The sequence below is a fragment of the Cryptosporidium ubiquitum genome (genome assembly GCF_001865345.1).
Source record: "Cryptosporidium ubiquitum isolate 39726 chromosome Unknown contig_20, whole genome shotgun sequence".
Taxonomy (NCBI): domain Eukaryota; phylum Apicomplexa; class Conoidasida; order Eucoccidiorida; family Cryptosporidiidae; genus Cryptosporidium; species Cryptosporidium ubiquitum.
Window position 1 is genome coordinate 376,785 of NW_021639828.1, and position 22,525 is coordinate 399,309.

Genomic DNA, 22,525 nt, shown 5'->3' on the forward strand with positions numbered 1-22,525 from the left:
TTTCACAACTAATATAAATTCAAACCACAACCCCGCCAGATACGAGAAAAAATGTTTGGCATGCAGTCATACGGGCTTGCATGCAATTCATTCATAAGAATTGATGTATACCGGCATTTAATAAAGGGTGATTGTAAAAGTGGCGCCTAAATGGAAGAAAAGTAATCAAAAAAGCCCGATTCTGTAAAGCTAAGACTGAGTATTGAAGGGGGGGTCTTCTGGAGAAAAATGAACTGGGAGGAGATTTGAATAGTAATAAATCATAAAAGCAAAGGGTTCTCACACAGAAAGAAATACAAAGGGGTCAAGTCAGATATGAGTGTTCTCATTCATGGCTTGTTTCCAAACTTCTTGTTTATTATTGCATAAAGCTGTTCAACTTGCTCTTGATAGGCCTTGTTAGCCTTGTGCCTCATGAGCTTGTTAGTTGGGGTCAAAATGCCATTTTCAACTGTAAATCCATCGCACTCAAGATAAAAGTCACTGACCTTTTTGAATCCCTTTATTCCTTGCTGGTCCTCCACCTGCTTTAAAGAAGCAATAATTTCGTCACGAAGAGGAGTGTTAATCTCTTCCCGTAGGTATTTTGTATTGGCTTCATTACAGATTTGTCTAAACTGAGATTGCCAATCTGATGAGATAAGAATACCATTCTTTCTAGACCAATCTTTAACGAAATCAGAGTCAGGGGCAATTATTGCAACAATCACAGACTCTGTTGTCTTTGCAGTGATAAACATTTGGCCAACTATTGGAGAGTGAGCAATGTAGATGTTCTCAAGAGCTTCTGGTGAGATGTATTCACCTTGAGAAAGTTTAAATAAATGCTTTCTTCGATCAATAATCCTAATTGCACCATTTTCGGTCAATTCGGCTATATCTCCAGTGTGTAACCATCCGTCCTTGTCAATTGTCTCAGCAGTTTCCTTTGGTTGTTTAAGGTATCCTTTAAAAATTGTACTACCTCTAATTAAAAGTTCACCTTGTATTGGGTAACTTTTTGCGTCATATTCCATTTCTGGAATACTCAAGAATCTAAATTCAATACAAGGAATTGGCCCTCCAACGTTATTTACACTTAAGTCTGTGAACTCCGGGCAAAATGCAGCTAAAGCTTCTGTTGTACCATATCCCTGCACTACATGGGTTCTCAGCAAAGCTCTCATATCTCTCTGAGTATGTTCGTCCAAGGGAGCTGCTCCACTCAATGTAAACCTGATCCTCCCTCCAAGAACTTTACTGATTTTTCTAAATGATAGTGCATCATAAAACCAATGTTTAACTGGATGTTTGCTCTCAACCTTTTTTTTCAAAATCTTAAAGAAAAATTTCTGTACTCCATCACTCTTCTTTCTCACTTCTTGCAATACCTTGCCTTTGTAAATTCTTGTAAATAGTCTAGGAACTGCCACAAAGATGGTGGGTCTTGCAGCCTTCATATCTTCTCCCAGCTTTAGAATATCGCCTCCGTAAAAGCAGATTGTTCCTCCAGAATAAATCATTATGTGGTGCACCTCACGTTCAAAAATGTGAGCTAGTGGTAAGAAACTTAGATACCTGTCTTTTGGTTCAAGGGTACAGTCAGATCTATTCAAAAATGATCTAAGAGAAGCTGATGCTCCTGCAATCCAATTCCCGTTAGTATGGATTGCACCCTTTGGAACTCCTGTTGTACCTGATGTAAAATAAATCGAACTAATGTCATCATAACCAGAGGGAGTTGGTTCCTTCAAATTCAATTCACCAAGCCTCATCACTGCTTCAAATGTTACAAAATTCACATCATTTGGAATTTCGTACTTAGAAAGTGAAACCTGGACACCATAAGCTTTGAGGGTATCCTTTGTAAGCTCTACTCTATCTAATGGATAGTTTACATCACCTCCATCTTCAGGTCGAAGTAAAACAACATATCGGACTTTCGGTAATTTTGAAAGAATGCTTAAAATCGTATTTAAAGCTTCCATAGAAACTACTACTGTTGAAGAGCCCACCAAATTAATGCTATGTGCTACTCCGTCTGGGCCCAAAGCATCGTACATTGGACTTATTACTATTCCGTAAGTAGAACAGGCAATTTCGGTTAAACTCCACTCAATTCTGTTCTTACTTAAAATAGATAATACTCTTACAGGTTTGAGAATGTCAGGTGAATGGTCTACAAATGGAACTGAATCTTTTAATGACAATAGTCCTGACCCAAATTCACTAGCCAATCTCAAAACTGATGAGTATCTAAACCATTCCATCAATGGTATACCCTTTTTCTTTTTCTTTTTTGCTATTTTTGCATCATCACTCTCTGCCAATTTTGAAATTGGATCATAGTCTTGTGCCTTTTTAACCTGCCTTCTACCATACATATATCCATCCATACTTGTTACCATTCCACGTTTTATCACATCAATCAAATTTGACACAGATTCCTCAAAGTTGGCAATAATCTCAGCCTTGTGTTCTCTGTGTCTGTAAATTGCACTCATCATAGGATGATCATCGGTACCTTCAACGGCCACGGAGTGGATTGCATTCTTCCACCTCCCAAGGTAGTACTTACTCTTCATGCTTCCAATTAAATTTATTGACATCATAAATGTGAATAACAATAGTGCTAATCTTAGAATCTTCATATCTATGCCTTCAATACAAATCTATTCTTTAACCTACCTATTACTGTAGTTAATAATAGTCTGAATATGTGGATACCAAATGCACAGTTTATTAATTATATTAAATATTAAATAAACTTCAAGTATTTAATCACTAGAAGAATTATAATAACTTTTTAGACTTCAGAATCAGTTCTTAATAACTTTTTTTAAAATCTCCAAATTTCAGTTAAATTGTGTAACTACTTCAACACTAGCAATTTATTAATATAATAATAATGGCTTGTGCTAGTAGCTTATTATATCAAATCTTACTTTATAATTGTTTAGATTAGATAATTAAAAATTTGTATGTTACGCACTGATTCAATATAACCTAATTAAAAAGATAATATAATTCCTTATTTGCTAATTAAAATCCATTATTTATTTATTAATACATTTTATGCAGTATATATTTATATATATATATATATATATATATATATATATTATATTTATTTATTTATTTATTTATTTATTTATTTATCATTATTACTATTATTATTATAATTATTATTATAATTATATGTATATTTATATATATATACATATAAATACTTGTACGCTATACCGGTTGGACCTGTAGATTTAGTTTATTAAAATACCGCGAAAAAAAATGCACTGTTTACAAAATGTATATTTAATTACAAAACTTCTGCAACTTGTCCTGGCCGTCCTCTTGTTTGACAAATCTTCCATTTAGAACAATAACGAATTTTAATAAGGTTCTACCTATCTATATCTATAGATACGGTTTCAAACTCAAATTCCTCTAGTTTTTCACATCCTATAACAGAACATTTTTTCATGTAATTATGTATACTTCTATAATGAGGATTCGGATATCTTAAAGCATATAGTAATTATACTGAGTGCCAAATCTTATTACATTTATTTATGTGAATCGTATTCCTCACTCTTTCCTCTGCTGGCATATTAGTTCTTATATTCAATATTTATTATGAAAGGGAAAAACTCCCACCCACCTTGTAGCAAACCGAACTAGCCTATTAACTACCGTAAAAACATGTTTATTATGTGAATATTATTTTATTATTAAAACCTATGCAAAATTATCCGGAATGTTTGCTGAGAAAAAAAAAAACACTGATTATATTAGTATATAATTATATACTTGATAAGTTATGTAAATCAATTATACCAATTTAACACAATATCCTATTTAAACTTCCCTACGAGAAGGCATATGTATATATATATATATATATATATATATATATATATATATATATAATATATATATAGATCTAAAGCAATGTTATTAAAAATAATTAATACATGCATCTTTAAACTCATACTGGCCCGCACAGACTGGACATAATTCTTTAAAGACTTATAAGCAAATAAAGGCGGGCAAAACAATACTTTATATTATTATATAAACTTATATTACTATTATCAAATTATATTCCATATCATTTTTTCAAATTTATTTTTTTCTATCTTCATCTATAAATTATTTACTCACATTATTTAATTTACCCTATTTATTATCTATTTAATATTATTATTATTATTACGAGCAGTTACGCCCACGTCTAACGGCGGCGGAAGTATGTGCATGTTGTCTACTTTGCGGGAAACTGGGTATCGCAAATATAAAAAATAATAAGAAAGAAGAGTAAAAAAGTAAATAACAAATAAATGGAAAAAGAAGAAATAAATAGATTAATAAATAGATATTTTTGGCAAATTTAAGAGTTGGATTTAAAAAAAGTTGACCAAGATTAACAAGAAATCAGCGGGATAGTTTTTTTTTATATGGTTTAATTTTTTCTTTTTTATGATAAATATAATTCAAGCTTTAACCTTCGTTAATATAAGGTCCTAGTCTTTAATTACTAAAAAAAAATAATTATAATTATAATAAATAATAATTCAAAATTTAATAAATTAATAAATTAATAATTATAATAATTATAATATTATAATAAATAATAATAATAATAATAAATAATAATAATAATAATAATAATAAAAAGTAATCAAAATAGGGAGCGGCTAAGTATTATTAAGAAAATAAAAAATAAAAAAAATAGGAAGGACTAGCTATATAAGAGCTTATAATACTTAGAAAAAAGGGGGAATAGGCTAGAATAGAATAGCTCAGGAAACTCTAAAGGTTGTAATAGAGTGGGCCTGTTCCTTTAGAAATAGAAAAAAACGAAAATAGGAGTGGATCTGGGGAAGTAGATCTTTTAAGGTTAGGAGGCACTTCGTACTCTGAGTAACGGGGTAATATAGGAAGTTCCAGATTGACCGCTGAAAAAGCGTCTGCTTTTATTTGGGACATAAGCTCAAACTCTAAGTAAGATGTTCCTTGAAGATTAGAACAAGGAAAGAGATTATTGAGAATAGCTGCCATATCAGAGCATTTTACGGACAAGAGAAATCGGCCATTTTTCCGAAGAGAGAATCACAATTTTTTTCGGATCTCATTACTAAATAGTAACTGGGGAAAGATGGAACACCACAAATTGAGTCCGGATAGTGAATCTGGGGTTAGGCCAGAACTAGAGAATTTAACAGTTAAAGAGATTAATTTGGAAGATGAAGGGGAGGAGGGAGAGGAAGAGGAGGAGGAGGAGGAGGAGGAGGGGGAGGAGGAAGATGATGAGGAAGTATCTAAGCATATAAGTGAGCAGAGATCTGAAGAGCCAATGTGCCTAAATGGACTCAAGGTTAATGTTACTCGGAATTTTGTCTCAGAAAAGCAAAATAATATTGGAGAAAAGAACATTAGTGGCTCTAAGAACAATAACAAGTCTATTAAGTCTAACAAAAGTAGAGCTAATAATGACAAATTGGAAGATCATTATCAACGGCATATTGTAGAAGAAGATAAAAAAAGCAAAAAGAAAGAGGATTTTAATGATGATTACACATATAATAACAGGTTATCCGACCCAGCAAAGGAAGCTTTGGAACCTTCCAACACAACTAATAACTCTAGTAAAACGATTAATCAAAATCAAAATCAATTCCAATGTGATCAGCAAAATCTCCGGAATTGTCATGTTCCAGAAAGTCTTGAAAGGCAGGACCAAAATAATACAGTTTTTGAAAATCCAAAGAATCAAGATGATGGGTCATCACCATTAATAAAAGGAGGTGTTGATGGCCCTGCCTTGGTTGGCCATGGATCTTTAAGCAACTCTAAAATGACATATGAAGAGTCTGGGCGTGACATTGTCCAAGACGATAACTCAATTTCACTTAAAGGAATAGTCCGAACATCAGAATCCGATAGACTTAACCACCGTCTTTGTAAAGCTGTAAATGCAGCATCCCACGCTGGAAGTAGTGGCAATATTGATCCAATTGTATTTTGCACACCACATAACTTTGGAACTGGTTATTTTACAGTTCCTAATGCTTATCCTGCCCCCAATGTCGAGATAAAGCTGTTTGTGGGTAGGGTTCCAAGAAATATTGAGGAAGATGATCTCCGGGATCTATTTAAGTTGTATGGCCGAGTTGTAAATGTGTCCGTGATCCGAGAAAAGAGTACTGGAATCCATAGAGGAGCAGCTTTAGTTACTATGGAATCAGTTGCACAGGCGGATTTTGCTATTCGCGAACTCAATTCTATTAAAGTTTTAGACGAACTAAGAGGACCTCTAAAAGTACAATACTCCACTGGTGAACCTGAAAGGTTGGGGTTCGAAAGTGAATCTTGTATTCCAGGAGTCGATCAAGTTAAATTGTTTGTCGGAGCTCTCCCCAAAAATATTACAGAAGAAGAGATTAAGGAATTGTTTTCTCCATATGGTTTAATCAATGAAATCTTCATCATGAGGGAGCCTCATTCCGGAATGGGAAAAGGTTGTGCCTTTGTTAAATATGCTTTTAAAGAACAGGGACTATTTGCTATCAAGTCTCTGCATGGGGCCTTAACTCTTACAGATGTTAATAGGCCCATTGAAGTCCGTTTTGCATCTAAAAATCACCAATCTTCAAACAGCTCATTAATGGCTCATGGGGCTCATTTATCTTTTGGAGCAGCAGCTCTCAACTTTAATGGTCATTTTAACTTTGCACATCACCCAATGCAAAAACTCCATTCTCCCAGAATAGTTGGAGCAGGTAGTAACGTCAATAATGTTTTGTGTAATGCTAGCACATTAGCTTCTTCAACCTCACCAATGTCTCAACAAGCCTCTAGCAGCTCAAAGCCTTCAGTTGGAATCGGAGGATCAGCTTACCAATTTCATAACCATCATTCAGGGCAACATTTTATTGGATGTAACTCAAAAGGTTTATCGCAAAGTTCAGGTCATCATCCATTAGCTGAACAGTTGCACATTGGCTCATTCACTGGGGGAGCCAATACCGTACAAACAGGCCATCACCATCCTTCGTGCGGAAGAGCAATTACACTTTTTGATCATAATGGGGTGGCCGTAGCAACAACCACTTCCACAGCTGCAATGTTCTCTCGTTCACGTGCTGTTGGACTTTCAATGCCAACCTCTACTACTAGTGCCACGGCTGCAGCTGCCATTACTGCCAATTTAATGCCAAGATGTATTGGTATGTGGAAAGAATACTTTACTTCTGATGGTAAACCATATTACCATAATGAATTAACGCAGGTAACGCAATGGGAGATTCCTCCAGAATTTTTGAGCTTTCGTCCAAGTTTTTCCAGAGAAGTTGTTGGTCCACCTGGAGCCAACATCTTCATTTTTAATGTTCCATATGAGTGGGATAAGAAGAGTCTTGTTGGACTTTTTTGCCGTTTTGGCAACATCTTATCCGCTCATCTTATGGTAGACAAGACCAGTGGCCGGAATAAGGGAGTGGCATTTGTCTCCTATGATAATGTTCACTCTGCGGCTGAGGCTGTTAACCATATGAATGGGTTCATTACAGAACAAGGAAGAAAACTCAAAGTTTCCATAAAACAAGGCCAAGAACACTTCGTACAGCATTTATTAAAAAATAACTTGCCTCAGGGAGGATATGGCCAAATGGGTTATATGGAGAGCTCTCAAAATAATATTATTCAGAATGATTCAATTACCAACACCATTCCCCAAAATTGTAATAATGATAATAATGATAATAATAATATTAATAATAATAATAATATTAATAATAATAATAATAATAATAATGATGTTAATGTTAATAGTAACAATAGTAGTAATAGCAATGATAGCAACCACAACTCCAGTTCTGGACCATCCTCTTAAAGAAATACCTCCCTAACTGAATGTTCTGTAAATGATTCATTATAGAAGCAAGAACAAACAGAAACCTCAAGCAACGATAAGACTTGATCCTGATCCCATAAAACTCTGATTTTATAAGGTAAAAAAAAATGGCTGCCAGATCTTAACACTGTGATGTTAATGATGTAATTATGAAGTCTCAACCTGACCCTCCTTAAGTTGTGAATATTGTATTTATATTATATCCTACGCCACCCTTCTTTTGTACAACACTTACCTTTTTTCTCTGCTTTATTTTGAGAAAGGAAATATATTTATCACTTTGGACATTACCCACTTCTTTCTGATAACGCATTGAGAGAGGGCCTGTGGATCGTTTTCTTGATTCTGGGAAAATTTTAATGAAATACTTCGAGATCAAATAAACCAGTCTGATAGAATGATTGGGATTGAAATTATTTGGAATTTTCTACTGGAAGTGTTGCGGGAAATTCATGTCAAATATCTCAATCTGCATGCAATACATACCGGAGTTTGCAACCCCCTTGCATGGGTTCTTGCAATATTTATCTAATTAAAATCACCCATCATCTCTCTATATCTCTCTCCAATATTGTTTGTCTCCTCTTTTCAAACGTTAGCAATATATATTTATAATTGCCTGAGAAGGAATTAAAATTCGATTTGGTTGATGCCTCATATGATTAAGGTACATAGTTTGGTTTATTTTGATTTTTATTTATTTTTATAAAGAGGAGTATTATCTTAACTTTTCCAGTTTATTCCAGACTTTATTTCCCAATAATCCAAACGCCCTAAGATAATTTAGATTTATATATACATTCTAAAGTTGAAAGGCCATCTTCCACCAGAAACTTTCATGATTTACCGAAATTATGTATCCTTATCACACCGAATAGAATTTTGAAGCTTTGATTTGAGAAGAAGAACCGTTAATATTCCCAATTAAGTCAACAGAACATCCTCTGGCATAATAGAAATCCACTCGGTCTTGATTGATTTCCAATTGTGTAATCTTTGAAGAAGTGCCAAATGAAACAAAATGGAAAGTCTTTTGTTGGAAGTGTACAAGATGCAAATGTTTGCAATACTTATTTTTTTTGTTTATTGAATTTGATGATAATTAATGTTATATTGGTTTTAAGTTTTTATTGTTTTTTACTTTTTCTTGATTATTTTGGGCGAAGCTACTGGTGTTGACCAGTGTTATTTCCAAGTCTTAAAGCCAGATTCACGTGAAAAGCTGAGAGCTCGTCTTTTTTAGGCTCGATTTCAAGATTTCTGTACAGCTGTGTCATAAAATGTTGTATAGAAGTTTGGTCAAACTGAGAATTATCCATTTGAGCAGCTTTTTTTTGTGCAATACGAAGAAAGGCAATACTTTTGTTCATAATGATTTTCACATTCTCAACATATGCCCTAGGAACGTACATTGCTGGAAAATAGGACGGAAGTTCCAGAAAAAGAGAGGATAGCTTCTGTTGCTCATTGGCCACCACCTCTAGTGTGCCATAGTGTAGTGGACCTTTGAGAGACACCAAAAATTTCCAGTTATCTCTCAAACTTCGCATGATCACCTGGCTTATTATGCTGTATTTATAAATTGTCGGCATGTGCTGCGAGTATTGGACATATTGTCTCACCAAGGATTCGCCCAAAACCTGGACCAAACTTGAAGTGCTGCCCATAAAGCTATGACCTAAATTCGGCGACTCAGACTCCGAAATGCCCTTTGCCATCATCGTCTCGTTAAGTTTTTGTGTTTTTTTTGTGTACCATTCTGACATGCTCAGTGTTACTGGCCGTGATAGTTCCCTGATTACACAACCTAGAATTTTTCGTCTCGAGACCCACATGTAATTACTGAACATGACGCTTTGGCCTCTAGGCCTTAGATCTCGACTGCTAGCATCCATATTAACCTTATCAAGTTCAAAAATATCATTGACCCGGTTTCCTTTAATCATATACTCCAGTCTTGCATTTATCCATTCAAGGTAATCAATCGAGCCGAGGGTTGCAGCTAGCTTGCGAGCATTATATTTTAATTCGGAGTTTATGTGATCATGGGATGCTAAGGTGAAAAGAATTCCTCCTGTGGATGCGGCAACTTTGCTGGTTTGAGTGGAGACAGTCGTAACCACAGCTTCAACAATGTTTTCAAATGAAGAACCTCCTGAATAGATGTTATTATTTGTAATTTTGTCTAGTGCTCGTTGTATGTTGCATGAAATGACTTTCTGATCTATATATGCTTGTACTGCATGTAATATTAGAGCATTGAACTGTATATAAATATCGTCGTAATCGAGTAGATGTTCAATTTGTTGGAATACCGTGTTTATGAGCTGAGAAAGACTTTTAGAGGAGCTCCAGATGAGAGGAATAGTTTCATAATGGCCAAGGACATCTGTCTCACGTTTGATTTGAATATTTTCTGTCATTTGATCATCAGGAGCTAGTTCTTTAGTTACCTTCTTTATTATGGATTCCTTCTCCAACTCTAAGAACGATGTTAAATATGGGACAAAACACTCAGTTAGTAGGCCTTTAATTTGTGGATATTTTACTCTCATATCATGAGATGAAAAGCTAGACTCAAGCATTTCCTTTTTTAGTTTGTTTAAATGGGATTCCGAGTTTGTGAGTTTAAAAAGATTCAAGTATGGAAAAGATTCAGCATCAGCTTTAAATTTTCCAAAAAATTCCCTGATTAATTGATTACTGATATTACTATTAAGAATATCTTGAAGATTTTCCTTTTCCAATTCTGAAAAAAGTAGCTGCTGATCGTATAATTGAGCAAAACGTGATGTTATATATTCTTCAAACTGATGGCATTTTAGGCTATATTCAAAAATGACTTGGTGATCCAATAAATGTCCAATATCTCCCAAAGTTTGAAGTAAATCTTTTCTGGTGTATGCAAAAAACTTTTCAGTCAACTCCGTTTGTAGTTCCCATTTGGTAAGAAAAATATCTCCAAATTGTTGTTCGTACTCTTTCAAACATCTTCTATACCAACCAAACCTTCTCTCAATAAACTCAACTCCAGTGGCAGATACCATAACCTTTTCTTTGTTTTGTCCAATCACTTTGTTTTGGGTACCAAAAAAATTTTCAGCCTGGCTATAACTAAATAACCTACAATAAGGCTCGAGCAATTTAGTGATGAACATGTCCACTATTTCAGTACGGAAATGGTCTCCAATTAATTCCACGCAATAGCAGCATGACCTCATTTGTTTTCTAAATTCTTCAGGTGCTTCTAGGTTCTGAGGAGGAGTAATTTGAGAATGAACGTTTTGATCGTCTATTCCTCCTAAAAATAATATATATGGATCTATTAATGCTAAGAAATCTTCAACAATTTGTTGCTTAAGTAGGCCAAAAAGTTTTTCCATTTCTGACAAGCTATTTTGGATCTCTTGATAAACCTTATCTTGTTTTTTTTGGTCTTTAATTTCAATTACAGCTTTGTTATATTCTTGCTGATCTTTTAAAAAAGTTGACAAATCATAGCTTAGAATGAGTATTGGAACCAATTCACTATATGTCCTGGAACCCATAAGCCTTTCAATATCAGCTCTGATAATATTAAAAATTTGTAGACTTTCCAAGAAATTCACACTATAAGTTAAGTTCTTGTGGATTTCATCTAATTCACGAATATTCCCCAAAATATATTCAACATCTCTCTTAAACAGTTTATCCTGCATTTCCTTTTCTCGGATCTTCGGAACAAGTTCACTTTCAAATACTTTTAAATGCTCTTCAAATTTAACAACTAAATTACTTGAAGCTAAATTTCTTAATTCCTTTCCAATATATGAATCTATTTCCTCAAGAATACTGGCTGTCTCTTTAATTTTCTCAGGTGATGAGGACAAGCTTTGTTCATTAGGAAACTCCTTATTGATATAATCATCCAAAGTAAAATCTGGATCCTCTAAATTATCTAACTTGTTCCCAAATAATGCAAAAATGCGCCTTTCATCTTCGGTTTCACTCAACTGCTCACACATTTGCAGAGTTCTCAGCTACAAATTCTTGATCTAACTACAGCTTATTATTCATTATCCCCACACCGTTATTTTAAAAATTTTTTTCTTTAGCTAATTAATTCTTAATTGTGTTTTTTTATCCTTTTTCATCATTTTTTTGATGCTCCCCGCCATTTTTTATTACACCGGTACTTGAATTGTTACATGCACACATTTTTTATTATCAAAAATTGCATGTGGATATTTTTTTGCTGTTTTTACATGCACAACAAAGCTTATATTGCAAGTGATAACGTAAGAGTGTGAGAAAATTGATTAGTTTATTTCAAAAATAAAAATTGTGAATTCAAATGAAAAAATAAAATTGTGTGCATATGTTAAAAAAAATGGGAAATTGTGGGAAAAAAAAGTCAAAAATTTATTTTAATTCAGAACTTGAGATAAAGATACTTGAATAAACAAATAAAAACATAGTATGATTTACTAATCAGTGGATATATATTATTTTACTCTCAATTTCTGAATATTAGACAATCAAATAATTTAGTAATTCTGTATGGTCTACATAATTTAGAGGCTCATTTTGACGTATATATCAGAATGACGTCATGTCGTACAAAATAATAGAATTAAAGTCATTGGTTAACGATACGATATATATATGGGAAAATAAATAAAGGATATTCATTTCTAAGGAGTTAATATTATAAAATTAAAAGTAAAATTATCATTTGAAAAATAGAATAACCAATTCAAATTATAAATTGGGAATGAATTAAGAAAAGTTACGTGGGAAAAAAGAAGTAATCAATTTAAGTTTAAAATACTTGAAAAAAGATTTAAAATAAGTTCATTGAGGATTTTGGGAAATTAATTCCTCAGTGATGAAGCCAATTGAATTAGTTTGTCTAATTTGTACTTTTTTATATCTTAATTTCCAAGTTACTCTGGCAAATGACACTCAGGCTAGTCTTATTGAACAAGAAAAGCTGTATAAAATAGGGATAGAAGAAAATGAGTATGACAAAGTAGCGGATGAAAATTGGGTTAATTTTACTCCAGAAAAAAGATGCCAGCTAATAATAGATAAATTGGAAAACGATGTAAAAAGATCGGCTTCAAACGCAAAAGAAAACTTAATAGTGTATACAATTCTTAGGCCTGTTCCTGTAGATGATTCTGGAGCATGTTTTAAAAGGATTATATTATGGCACTTTGAGAAGGTTGAGTTAGTTAAGAGTAATAAAAGTATACTTAATTATGAAGATATCATTCCGGTTAGGTTATTACTATTGGGGATGTCTCCCAATCAGATTGAAAAAGAGCCGAGAGATTTAGCAGAAATTCCAGAATTTCTAGAAATAGCATGCAAACAATTACTTTCTCAAAAACCAAGAATGAGATGGCCATTGTCTGGTGCAAGATACCACCCATATATTTCAAATATTTTAGGATTTCAAAAAGTTTGGATTTATCGCGTAAGTGAATTATTATCAGCATGTGCTCAACACACATATCAATCTTCCAATGGATATATGATAATGCTTTTGGTTTCAACAGAGCAAATGGTTGACGATAGTATTTTTGGAGATTACCAGAATGCTTGGAAGGGTAGGTATGGCCAAAAGAATAAAGAAGAAATCATACTTGATATGGATAATAAAGGTAAAAACACTGTAAAGCCAACTCCTGCGGTGATTGGAGGTGAAAATACACAAGGACGTAAAGTCATTGATTTTGATATTCCAGAAGATGCAGAAAAAATTAATACCAACGCAAATTCTCCTGATTCATCACAGAATGTAGTTGATATTGAAGTAATTAAACCTCCAAATCGTAATAGGGTGGTATATTCTCCAGAAAAACTTCCGGTTTATGAGATTCCTAATTCAGTTACTTCAGAGATATGTATAGAAGTTGGAACAAAAGAAATTCCAGGGTTATCAAAATACAAACAATTTCCGATATCAAATTTCAATACTGATGGTTTTTCTTCTATTATTGTTCCTCCAAATAGAATATTAGAAACACCGGAATATACGGTAATACAACCGGATGATAGAGCTAGTATAAACTTGCTCGAGTATAGAAACTTTTGGAAAAGGCCCAATTATGTAAACAAATATAGAGATGTAGATTCTCTACACGATTATTTGATTGAAAGAACAAATCTATATTGGCCAGAAACATCAAATAATTATTTGGAATTTGAAAATGAAAAGTTTGTTAGACCACTTATTCAAAATAGGATCGAAAATGATGAGATCGAACCAGATTCTCAGTTAATGATAAACCCAAGACTAGGGGGATACTTGGAAAATCAGTATATTGGTGGTGAAGAACCATTAATTCAGCCATTCCAGAGCTCTGAATTGGCAGATTCATATGACTATGGATCACCTGAAAATGACCCACAAATTCAAAGACTTGCTTACTTTGATAATAATGAGTTATCTGAAGATGAAAGAAGTACAATAGATGAAAGCCCAGATAAATTTTTTTCATTTCCAGTTCAAAGGAAAGGTGGTAATTTGAATATTTATAAGGATCCTCTATTAAAGGTAAATTTTCAAGGAATGACGGGAAGGAGAGTAAATAAGCAACCATTTTTGAATTTTGAAGCAGATGAATCGTTTCAAGATAAAGATTCTTCTCAAGATGATGATAATTCAGTTTCATATTCCAAGTTTAGAGATGCAGCAAGGACTGCTATTGTAAAATGGTATATAGGTGATGATAATGAAGGAGACAATCATTTAACAGGTAAAGACAGAAGAGCAATAAAGAAGTTGTTTTCTTATATAGAAGAAATAAATCCAGATAATTATAATGAGTTGATGAGTAGAGGAGAAGATTACATGGTTAGACAAATCATCAGAATTGGAAAATCTAAGGATGATAACTTTCAAAATATTTTAGCAACGAGAAAGAACAGGTCGGGAATAGACGACAATTACTATGGTATTTATAGGGAGAAACATATTCCAAAAGGAATACTCAAATCTAAGAATAAGGGTAAAAGAGTTAAAAATAGACGAAGAAACAGGGGCCGTGATAATAAATCAAGTAAGAGGAATAGAAAAAACGGTAAGAGAAGAAGAAGAGGATCCTCAAGAAATAAAGAAGAAAGTACAAGTATCAGTGAGACTGAGTCAGAATCTTCAGAAGTAATTGCAAACATTCCCAAAGATATATTCATTCAAGATATATTGAATGAAAAGTACGATTTCCAAAATATACTTAAAAAAGAGAGGCTAAAGAGGTTTCAAAAAATATTAAAGGATGCATTGGCAGCGAGAGTGAATAAGATTGAGAAGAAGGGAAAAACGCTTGTTCCAACAAAAAATGTGGAGATATTAAAATACTCAGTAATAAATGAACAGAAAAATAGGGATCAGCTAGAAAACGAGTACAAGAAGAATTTGGAGGAGCATGCAAAAATACTGGATCTTTTAAAGAAGAACCAAGAAAAATTACGTCAAAAAATGGAAGAAGAACATAAGAAGAAGCAGGAAGAGTTAAGGAGAGATATGAGAGATTCTGTGAATCAACTGGAAGCAGCATTGGATACAGCATCTGGAGCAATACAAGAAATTGAAAAAGAGAAAAAATTTTTGGATGAAAGGTTGAAAGGTTTGGAGACAGATAATAAACATATTAGAACACTGATCAACATGAAGGATAATTATATAAAAAAGATGGAGAAAAATAGGATAGAGCTAGAGACAAAACAGGAGATTGAGATGAAGGAGATGAGGGAATCTTATGAAAGACAGTTGAGTGAACTGAAGAAAAATTTGAGCAAAGATGATACAATATCTGGATTGAGTAATATGGTTAGTAACTTGGAATATGAAGCAAAAAAGAATTTAGAGAAGATTGAGGAAAATACTTTGAGTGATGAGAAGATTAAACAAGCAATTGAGCAAAGGCTAAAGGATAGGGAGAAACAATTAGAATTGGCATACCAAAAACAAAAACAGAGAGATACTGACTATTTGAACTATGTATTACAGATTCTTGAGTCAAAAGAGTCAGAAGAGGCAAAGAAAGTTATTAAAGAACTTAAGGAAAGAATTCTTGAATTAGAAGAAAAGCAAGAAGAATTACAACATACAAGGGAAGAATTAGAGATGATTAATAACGACTTGATTCAAACAGTTGAGGAACAGAACAAAAGTTTGAGAGAATTGATGAAGAAGGTAGAAGATTTGAAAATCCAAAAGGAAAAAGCTCAAGATGAATTAAATATTGCAAGAGAAAAGTATAATGATATTACCCAGGTTGAAAAACGTCTGAAAGATCAGTTGGAAGAGATTAAAAGGTCAGGAGCTCCATCTGATGAAATAATAAAACATTTGCAAAAATCTTTAGATGTTGCTGAAAAGGAAAGAATGTTAGCATCTGAAATTGTTAAAAATGCAGAATTAAATTATGGTAATTGTGAGAATAATGTAAAAATAGCAATGGAAAAACTTGATAAGATTAAGGCGAAAGCTGGTACTCAGAAGGAGTTTGAGAAAGAATTAAAGGCAGAAATAGAAAAACGTTTGAATTCCAATAAAAATGCTTTGGTAATGTTTGGCCAAGGAGAAGCTGAACAAGAAGATTATTTACTAAGCAGTGAAATAAAACCATTAAATAAAAAAGAGCTTGAAGAGTTGAATAGATTAAGAAACTTGGGCCTAGATGAGCTCTCTGATGATGAAAAGAAGAAATTACTGATTTTGGGTCAAAGACAATTAGCTACTATGGAATTATCCGTAGTTTCTACATTTGGTGAATTAAACAATCAGATATCTAAAGTAATGGACAATGAAGAAATTGAGAAAAGTAAAGTACTATGGAATCAGGTATCGGATTCATCTGTAAATAGAATGGATGTTGAAAATTCACTTGGAGAAATTTTGTTAGAGAAAATTGAGGGCCAGGAGCAGTCTTTGAATAATATGAAGAATTTATTGGAAGAAACTCAAAATACGATTTCTGAGTTAAATAAGCAGCTAATTCTTCAGAGAGAATTATCTGGTGAGGCAAATCAACATGGGAAAGATAATAAGGGTAAAGGGGACGCAAGTACCGGAATTTCTTCTGATTTTCATATATATGATAATAGCAACAATATCAATGAAGCCAGAGAAGAAAAATCTGATAGATATAAACATCAGGATGACAATGAAGAGAGTTCAAATAAGGTATTCGAAGAGGTTAGTAACGATATTATTATACCTGGTGCAGAAAAAACGGAAGATATTGGAAAAGAAATGAAAACTAAAAACTTAAAGGGCTATTCAAGTGAAATTAGTTCTCCTCCATTGCCGGGACAAGGCTTAGATGCAAGTGATTATAAAGAAAAAGTTGATTTCTATGCTCAGGAGGAAGAGGATGAGAATGAGGTGGGGGATGAAGATTTGAGTGCATTAAAGTTTAAGAAAGAATTAGAAAATAAAATTAAGGAAATGAGTGAGAAAAGTAACTCATCAAATAAAGAAAGCACTGTTGAACAGTCTTCTGAGGAATCAGTACAAGAAAAAATACTTGACCAGGAAAAGAATAAGATCAAGGAAGAAGAGGAGCAGCCTAATCAGGATTTTTCAAGGAAAAGAAGTGACTCGTTATCATCTAATTTGGGTAGAAAGGAACGTTTAAATACTCCAATATCGGTTCAAAAGATTACAAGTGATTTTCCTGAAGTTGATTTGAAGAATACATTGGTTGGAAATACTGAATATGAAAAGAATGTAAACCAGCACAACCATCCCCTGGAAAAAACTGAAAATGGTTTTTCAGAGAGTTTGTATATGCTGCATGATGTTCAGAATGAAAGACCTCCATCATCTGGAATAACTTGTGATAATATTATTAATACAATTAAAAGAAATTTAGATATATTTTCTCGGTCTTTTGATTCTGGAAAGTTACAAAGTCAAAATGAAGTAATGACAAGAACAGTATTACCAGGAATGCAGTATGATGAATGTTATAATTCCACAATGATAACTTTCGAAAATTTCCAAGAAAAGATGACAGAAAATGGAGTTTTTATACGTGTTTTTGTTTTACTAACAGACTTTATGGATACTTTAATGATTGGTGATACTAGTAGAACTGGATATATAATGAGTAATATACCACCTGTGATATATAGGGTATTAGGAAATACAATTAGTAGTGGAAGTAACGAAAAAACACAAAATGGTCAAACACCAGAAACAATTGAAACTGTCATTAATAATTTCCCTTCAGAGTGGATACATGAACATATGAGAACTTGTAAAGAAGTTTTATCAGGAAAAAGTTTGGATGCAATCACAAAATCTAGAAGTATTTCAAGTCCGAATATATTTTCACCTATGAGATCATCATCTTCATTAAACATGAGTCATAATTACGAGGGATTAAAGAATTTACCACCTATATTTTTGGCAAATATTGAGGTATCACCAAGACCAGATAAAGAACCTTGTATTCGAATTATTAAAAGAATTAAACAGAGGATATCGGAAGTTAATGGATTATTAATAAGAAAAAGAGAATTACAAGAAAAATTAAAGATTAAAGATGCTCAAGAAAAGCTCTTTATATTTACTTTTGAAGATACTTTACCATATAATTTATCAAGTCCAGGTACTTCTCAGTATTGTGAAAAATATTTATCTGAGCTATTCATTAAAATGAATAATATGGAGTGGAGAGCAAAGCCAAGGAATAATTCTTTGGTTAGGTTAATTACAATTCCAACATCTTCTGACCCTTTAAAGACCAGTATCCAAGATGAGAATCAAATTAACTTAAATGAATGGAAAAAAGAAGCATTAAGACTTGCTTTTGATTCATCAATAACAAATGAATGGATGGGAAACTCTCTAGTAGAATATTTAACTAATAAAAGAATAACAAAAAATTCTGGATTTTTATCCAATGAATTGGCTAAAACTCTGATTATTAAATTACTTGACACTATCAGTTTAAAAGATGATTCAAGTAAAGAAATTTTGATGCAACATGGATGGGGTATAGGAGGAACAGGACCAGGCACAGTAAATGGAGGATCAGCATCAGGATCAGATGAGGGAGTATTAAATAGGATATTTAATAATATTCAAGATACAATATCAGCAAAAGCTAATGGAAATACTGTAAATGATAAGAGGTTTAAAACTATTCCTGGAGTTATATTAATTTTAAGAACAAGTGATCAAATCCCTCCTAATACTATTATTAATCCTTTATTATTATCACTGAAACCAGACGAATCTCCTTATATGATTGAAACAATTAAAAGTAAAAATGCAGAGGAATGATAATATAATTAAGATTTACACTTTTTTTTTTAATTTAAATTATTAGATAAACAATGAATAAAGTTATTTTTATATAATTAATTAATATTTAGCCAAAAATGTTCTATTGATATTTATTAAAATTAAAATTAAATATAATAATTTAAATTTTGGGGTTAATTAATAGAAAGCCTTAGAATTCAAAGAATATGATGTTTTTATTATTAGTATAACGGGGTCTCTTATTAAAAAATTATGACTTCTTTTTTCTCTGTAACCTTAAAACTTTTTTTAGTCTTTTATAATTCTTTCTAAAGGATTTCTTTTCAATCACCATCATCGGAATGATCATCATTTGAATATTATTATTAAGAATCTTAGTTCTTAAACCATTTAACCATTCATTTACTATATCCATATCTTTTGGAGAATTAACATTATTAATAGTAACCAACCTTTTTTGTCCCTCTTTCCTTTGCTTTTTAGTTGTAGTAAAACCTAATAATTCACTTTCTTTTAATAATAAATCATTTTGATTAATACTTTCTGTACCACCGTTTTTTTTTAAACAAACCAAGGTAATTCTAATCAACTTGATCTTCTTTAAATCTCTCAATAAACGATTACAATCACTTACTCTTGTTAAGAAACCAAAAGGAAAAGCTTGTTGTAGTATAAGAACAGGTGAAGTATTATTAAATGTTTTTTGAAAACGGTATCTCAATGCATCAAAAGATCTTGCATAGTTATTTACGATAGACAGATTGTATTTATAAAGTCTTGATCCATACCATATACTCTTTAATATACGATATCCATTCAAAGTAAATATTGGTTGGTCCCATCTTTCAATCATGTGACCAAATAACTGATCACTATGTTTTTGATCACATCCATATTTTTCATTTCCAATAGTAACAGGAAATAGAATGAATTTAGAAACATTTGTGATAGGAGAAGACTTTAGCATTGCAATTGCTACTCTATTTAAGATATTTGCAACAGAATAATTAGGAACATTACCTACAATACATGTAGATGTAATTTGCTTATGTTTTAATATCTTAAATATTCCAGAAACCAAACACATCCAGAAATTCTTTAATACTGTTAAATATACATGAATAGTTTCAACATAAACCAAATTGAATCTTGGGTTTTTTTTATATTGTGTTTTTTTCATCTGCTTAAATATCTTTTTAAAACTTTTATACTTATACTGTTTCTTTTGTGAGACTTGGCCTTTAATCATTTGTTCAATTGCTGCATCATCCAAAGGTAAGTTAATTGAAGTTACTGGAGATTTTTGATATGCAATAAACAATACCCTTTTACCTCTAGTAAGCTTTAACCTTCTTCTCACCTTTTTAATACTTTTACTAACAGATTTAGTGAGAATTTCAAAATCTTGCTCAGTTGGTAAGTAACTTCCCAAAGCTGTGAATGGTATAGTATTGAACTTTTGTTGTATTGCATTAGTTTCTTTCTTAATTCTACGTGGAAGCCTTTCATAATATTTAGAAGTGGATGCATATTTTGAATACGTGATATAATTCATATAGCACAATTCCAATACCTTATTCATACTATCAATATGAAGGACAACATCTTTAAGCTTGTGATCATATTTCTTCCATTGACGTTTCGAAAAGAATTCACTCATTGTTAATAGTTGATATCTATCCAATTTGGATTGATCATTTGCATCAACCTTTAATCCATGTTTCTTGTTTTCTAGATCTAATTTTTTAAACCTTTTTAATAATTTTGCTCTTTTTTGCTTAACCAACTTATTCAAACTTTTATTTTTATTTTTTCTGATAAAAATATCATACTTATTCTCTGGGCATTCTTCTTCTGCTTTACCTGTCATCATTAAATAAAGGCCATTTGGTGATATAGTAGCTGCAGGTCTTTCTCTGATTTGAAGAAATGTATTTCTTTCTTTGGCAGGTATTTGATCGAATGAATCAAAATGAACCAGTGATCTTGGAACATAATTCATGACGTCTGCTGCCATGTTTTTTTGATCCTGATCGAATTTTGGCATTTTTTTGTGATATTCATATCTCAAATTCTCTTCTTTTTTTGTTGCTGGAGAATTCAGTTGTTCATAATTATCTTTATCATATACTGTATTTTTTTCCTTAACTAAAACACTTATTGGTGTCTTAGAATAGTTATTGTATTCATATGACATCAATTCTTTAGGTGATTCCTCATAATATGTGAAGCCATCTCCTTTATACTCTTCCGCAGCCTGAGTTTGACTCTCATTAGTTTTATCGTCAGAGTTCATAACAAATTTAGCACCTTCCTTAGTTTTTTCATCATTTAAAGCAGCTGGTATGGATTTCCGGCCCTTCAAATTGTTATCCGTTTCAATAGTTGAAACTTCAGATTCGTCATCAGAATTCATATCAACATATTCCACTGAGTTCTTGCGACTTCCCGAGCCAATTTGGTTATTTTCTCTCTGAATATTTACTAAATTATTGAATTCTTGGAGCTTTTTGTTGTTTTCGTGCTGAAGATGGCTATTTGACAATTCGACTCTTCTTATTGTTAATATTATATTAAATAATATTAATACTAATATTGACTTCATTCTATCTTTTTAGTTTTCTTTCTTCACATTTAAGACTGCATAAATATTTTTTTTAAAAAGAAAAAAAAGATTCAAGTCTTTCTTTAACTTCAAAACTATTTTCTTTCAAACTATAATAATGATGGATTTATACCCAATTCAATTTAATATTATGATTAATTATATAATTTCAATCTTAAAAATGACCAATTATGTATTAATTCACTTTTTTAAAAAAATTGTGTGTATTGTATTCTCACAGACTATTATTTGATTAAAGTACATAATTTACACATAATCTCACTTTCTAATTTTTTTCCCTTTAATATTTAAAAAAAAACTTAATTATTTATTCCCTGGGTCTTCTTTAGATACAAAAATAGATGAGAATATTGAATTGATTTTTATATATTCATATAATAATTTTGGTATCAATAATGCTTTTTGGTAAGAGGTGCACATACAAATAATCATTTATTACATAAAATATTTCATTTTATTTGCAAAAAAATTGAATTTTGCAATTTAAGAAACCATTGTTATTCCAGGCCAAATTATTAATCATTCGGTTTTGAAAAATCATTTATTTTTACATAGTTTTCATTTTTTTTTTAATTTGGTTTTATTCCCAATATTTTTGCATGCACACAAATCATCTTATATTTGTACTTTTAAATTAATATTTTTTTCTGAATTAAATTCCATAATAATTCCATATTTAAAGAAAAAAATAAATGATTATTTAAGTATATTGGACATTTTTCTGGATTATAATTCCATC

The 22,525-nt window shown here is 31.9% G+C and overlaps 5 protein-coding genes across 5 annotated transcripts; 2 read left to right on the forward strand and 3 right to left on the reverse strand.

Annotated features, from left to right (window-relative positions):
• Window positions 1–329: 329 nt before the first annotated feature.
• Window positions 330–2,630, reverse strand: cubi_01502 (long chain fatty acyl synthetase; the record flags this gene model as incomplete). Its single annotated transcript, XM_029018514.1, has 1 exon — window positions 330–2,630. The coding sequence occupies one exon, from the start codon at window positions 2,628–2,630 to the stop codon at window positions 330–332; it is 2,301 nt and encodes a 766-aa protein (XP_028873741.1).
• Window positions 2,631–5,134: 2,504 nt separating this feature from the next.
• Window positions 5,135–7,870, forward strand: cubi_01503 (RNA binding protein; the record flags this gene model as incomplete). The annotated part of the gene is made up of 1 exon (XM_029018515.1): window positions 5,135–7,870. The coding sequence occupies one exon, from the start codon at window positions 5,135–5,137 to the stop codon at window positions 7,868–7,870; it is 2,736 nt and encodes a 911-aa protein (XP_028873742.1).
• A 1,187-nt stretch (window positions 7,871–9,057) lies between these two features.
• On the reverse strand, window positions 9,058–11,895 carry cubi_01504 (uncharacterized protein; the record flags this gene model as incomplete). The annotated part of the gene is made up of 1 exon (XM_029018516.1): window positions 9,058–11,895. The coding sequence occupies one exon, from the start codon at window positions 11,893–11,895 to the stop codon at window positions 9,058–9,060; it is 2,838 nt and encodes a 945-aa protein (XP_028873743.1).
• Window positions 11,896–12,758: 863 nt separating this feature from the next.
• cubi_01505 (uncharacterized protein) lies at window positions 12,759–19,178 on the forward strand (the record flags this gene model as incomplete). The annotated part of the gene is made up of 1 exon (XM_029018517.1): window positions 12,759–19,178. The coding sequence occupies one exon, from the start codon at window positions 12,759–12,761 to the stop codon at window positions 19,176–19,178; it is 6,420 nt and encodes a 2,139-aa protein (XP_028873744.1).
• Window positions 19,179–19,410: 232 nt separating this feature from the next.
• cubi_01506 (uncharacterized protein) lies at window positions 19,411–21,765 on the reverse strand (the record flags this gene model as incomplete). The annotated part of the gene is made up of 1 exon (XM_029018518.1): window positions 19,411–21,765. The coding sequence occupies one exon, from the start codon at window positions 21,763–21,765 to the stop codon at window positions 19,411–19,413; it is 2,355 nt and encodes a 784-aa protein (XP_028873745.1).
• Between the last annotated feature and the right edge of the window lie 760 nt (window positions 21,766–22,525).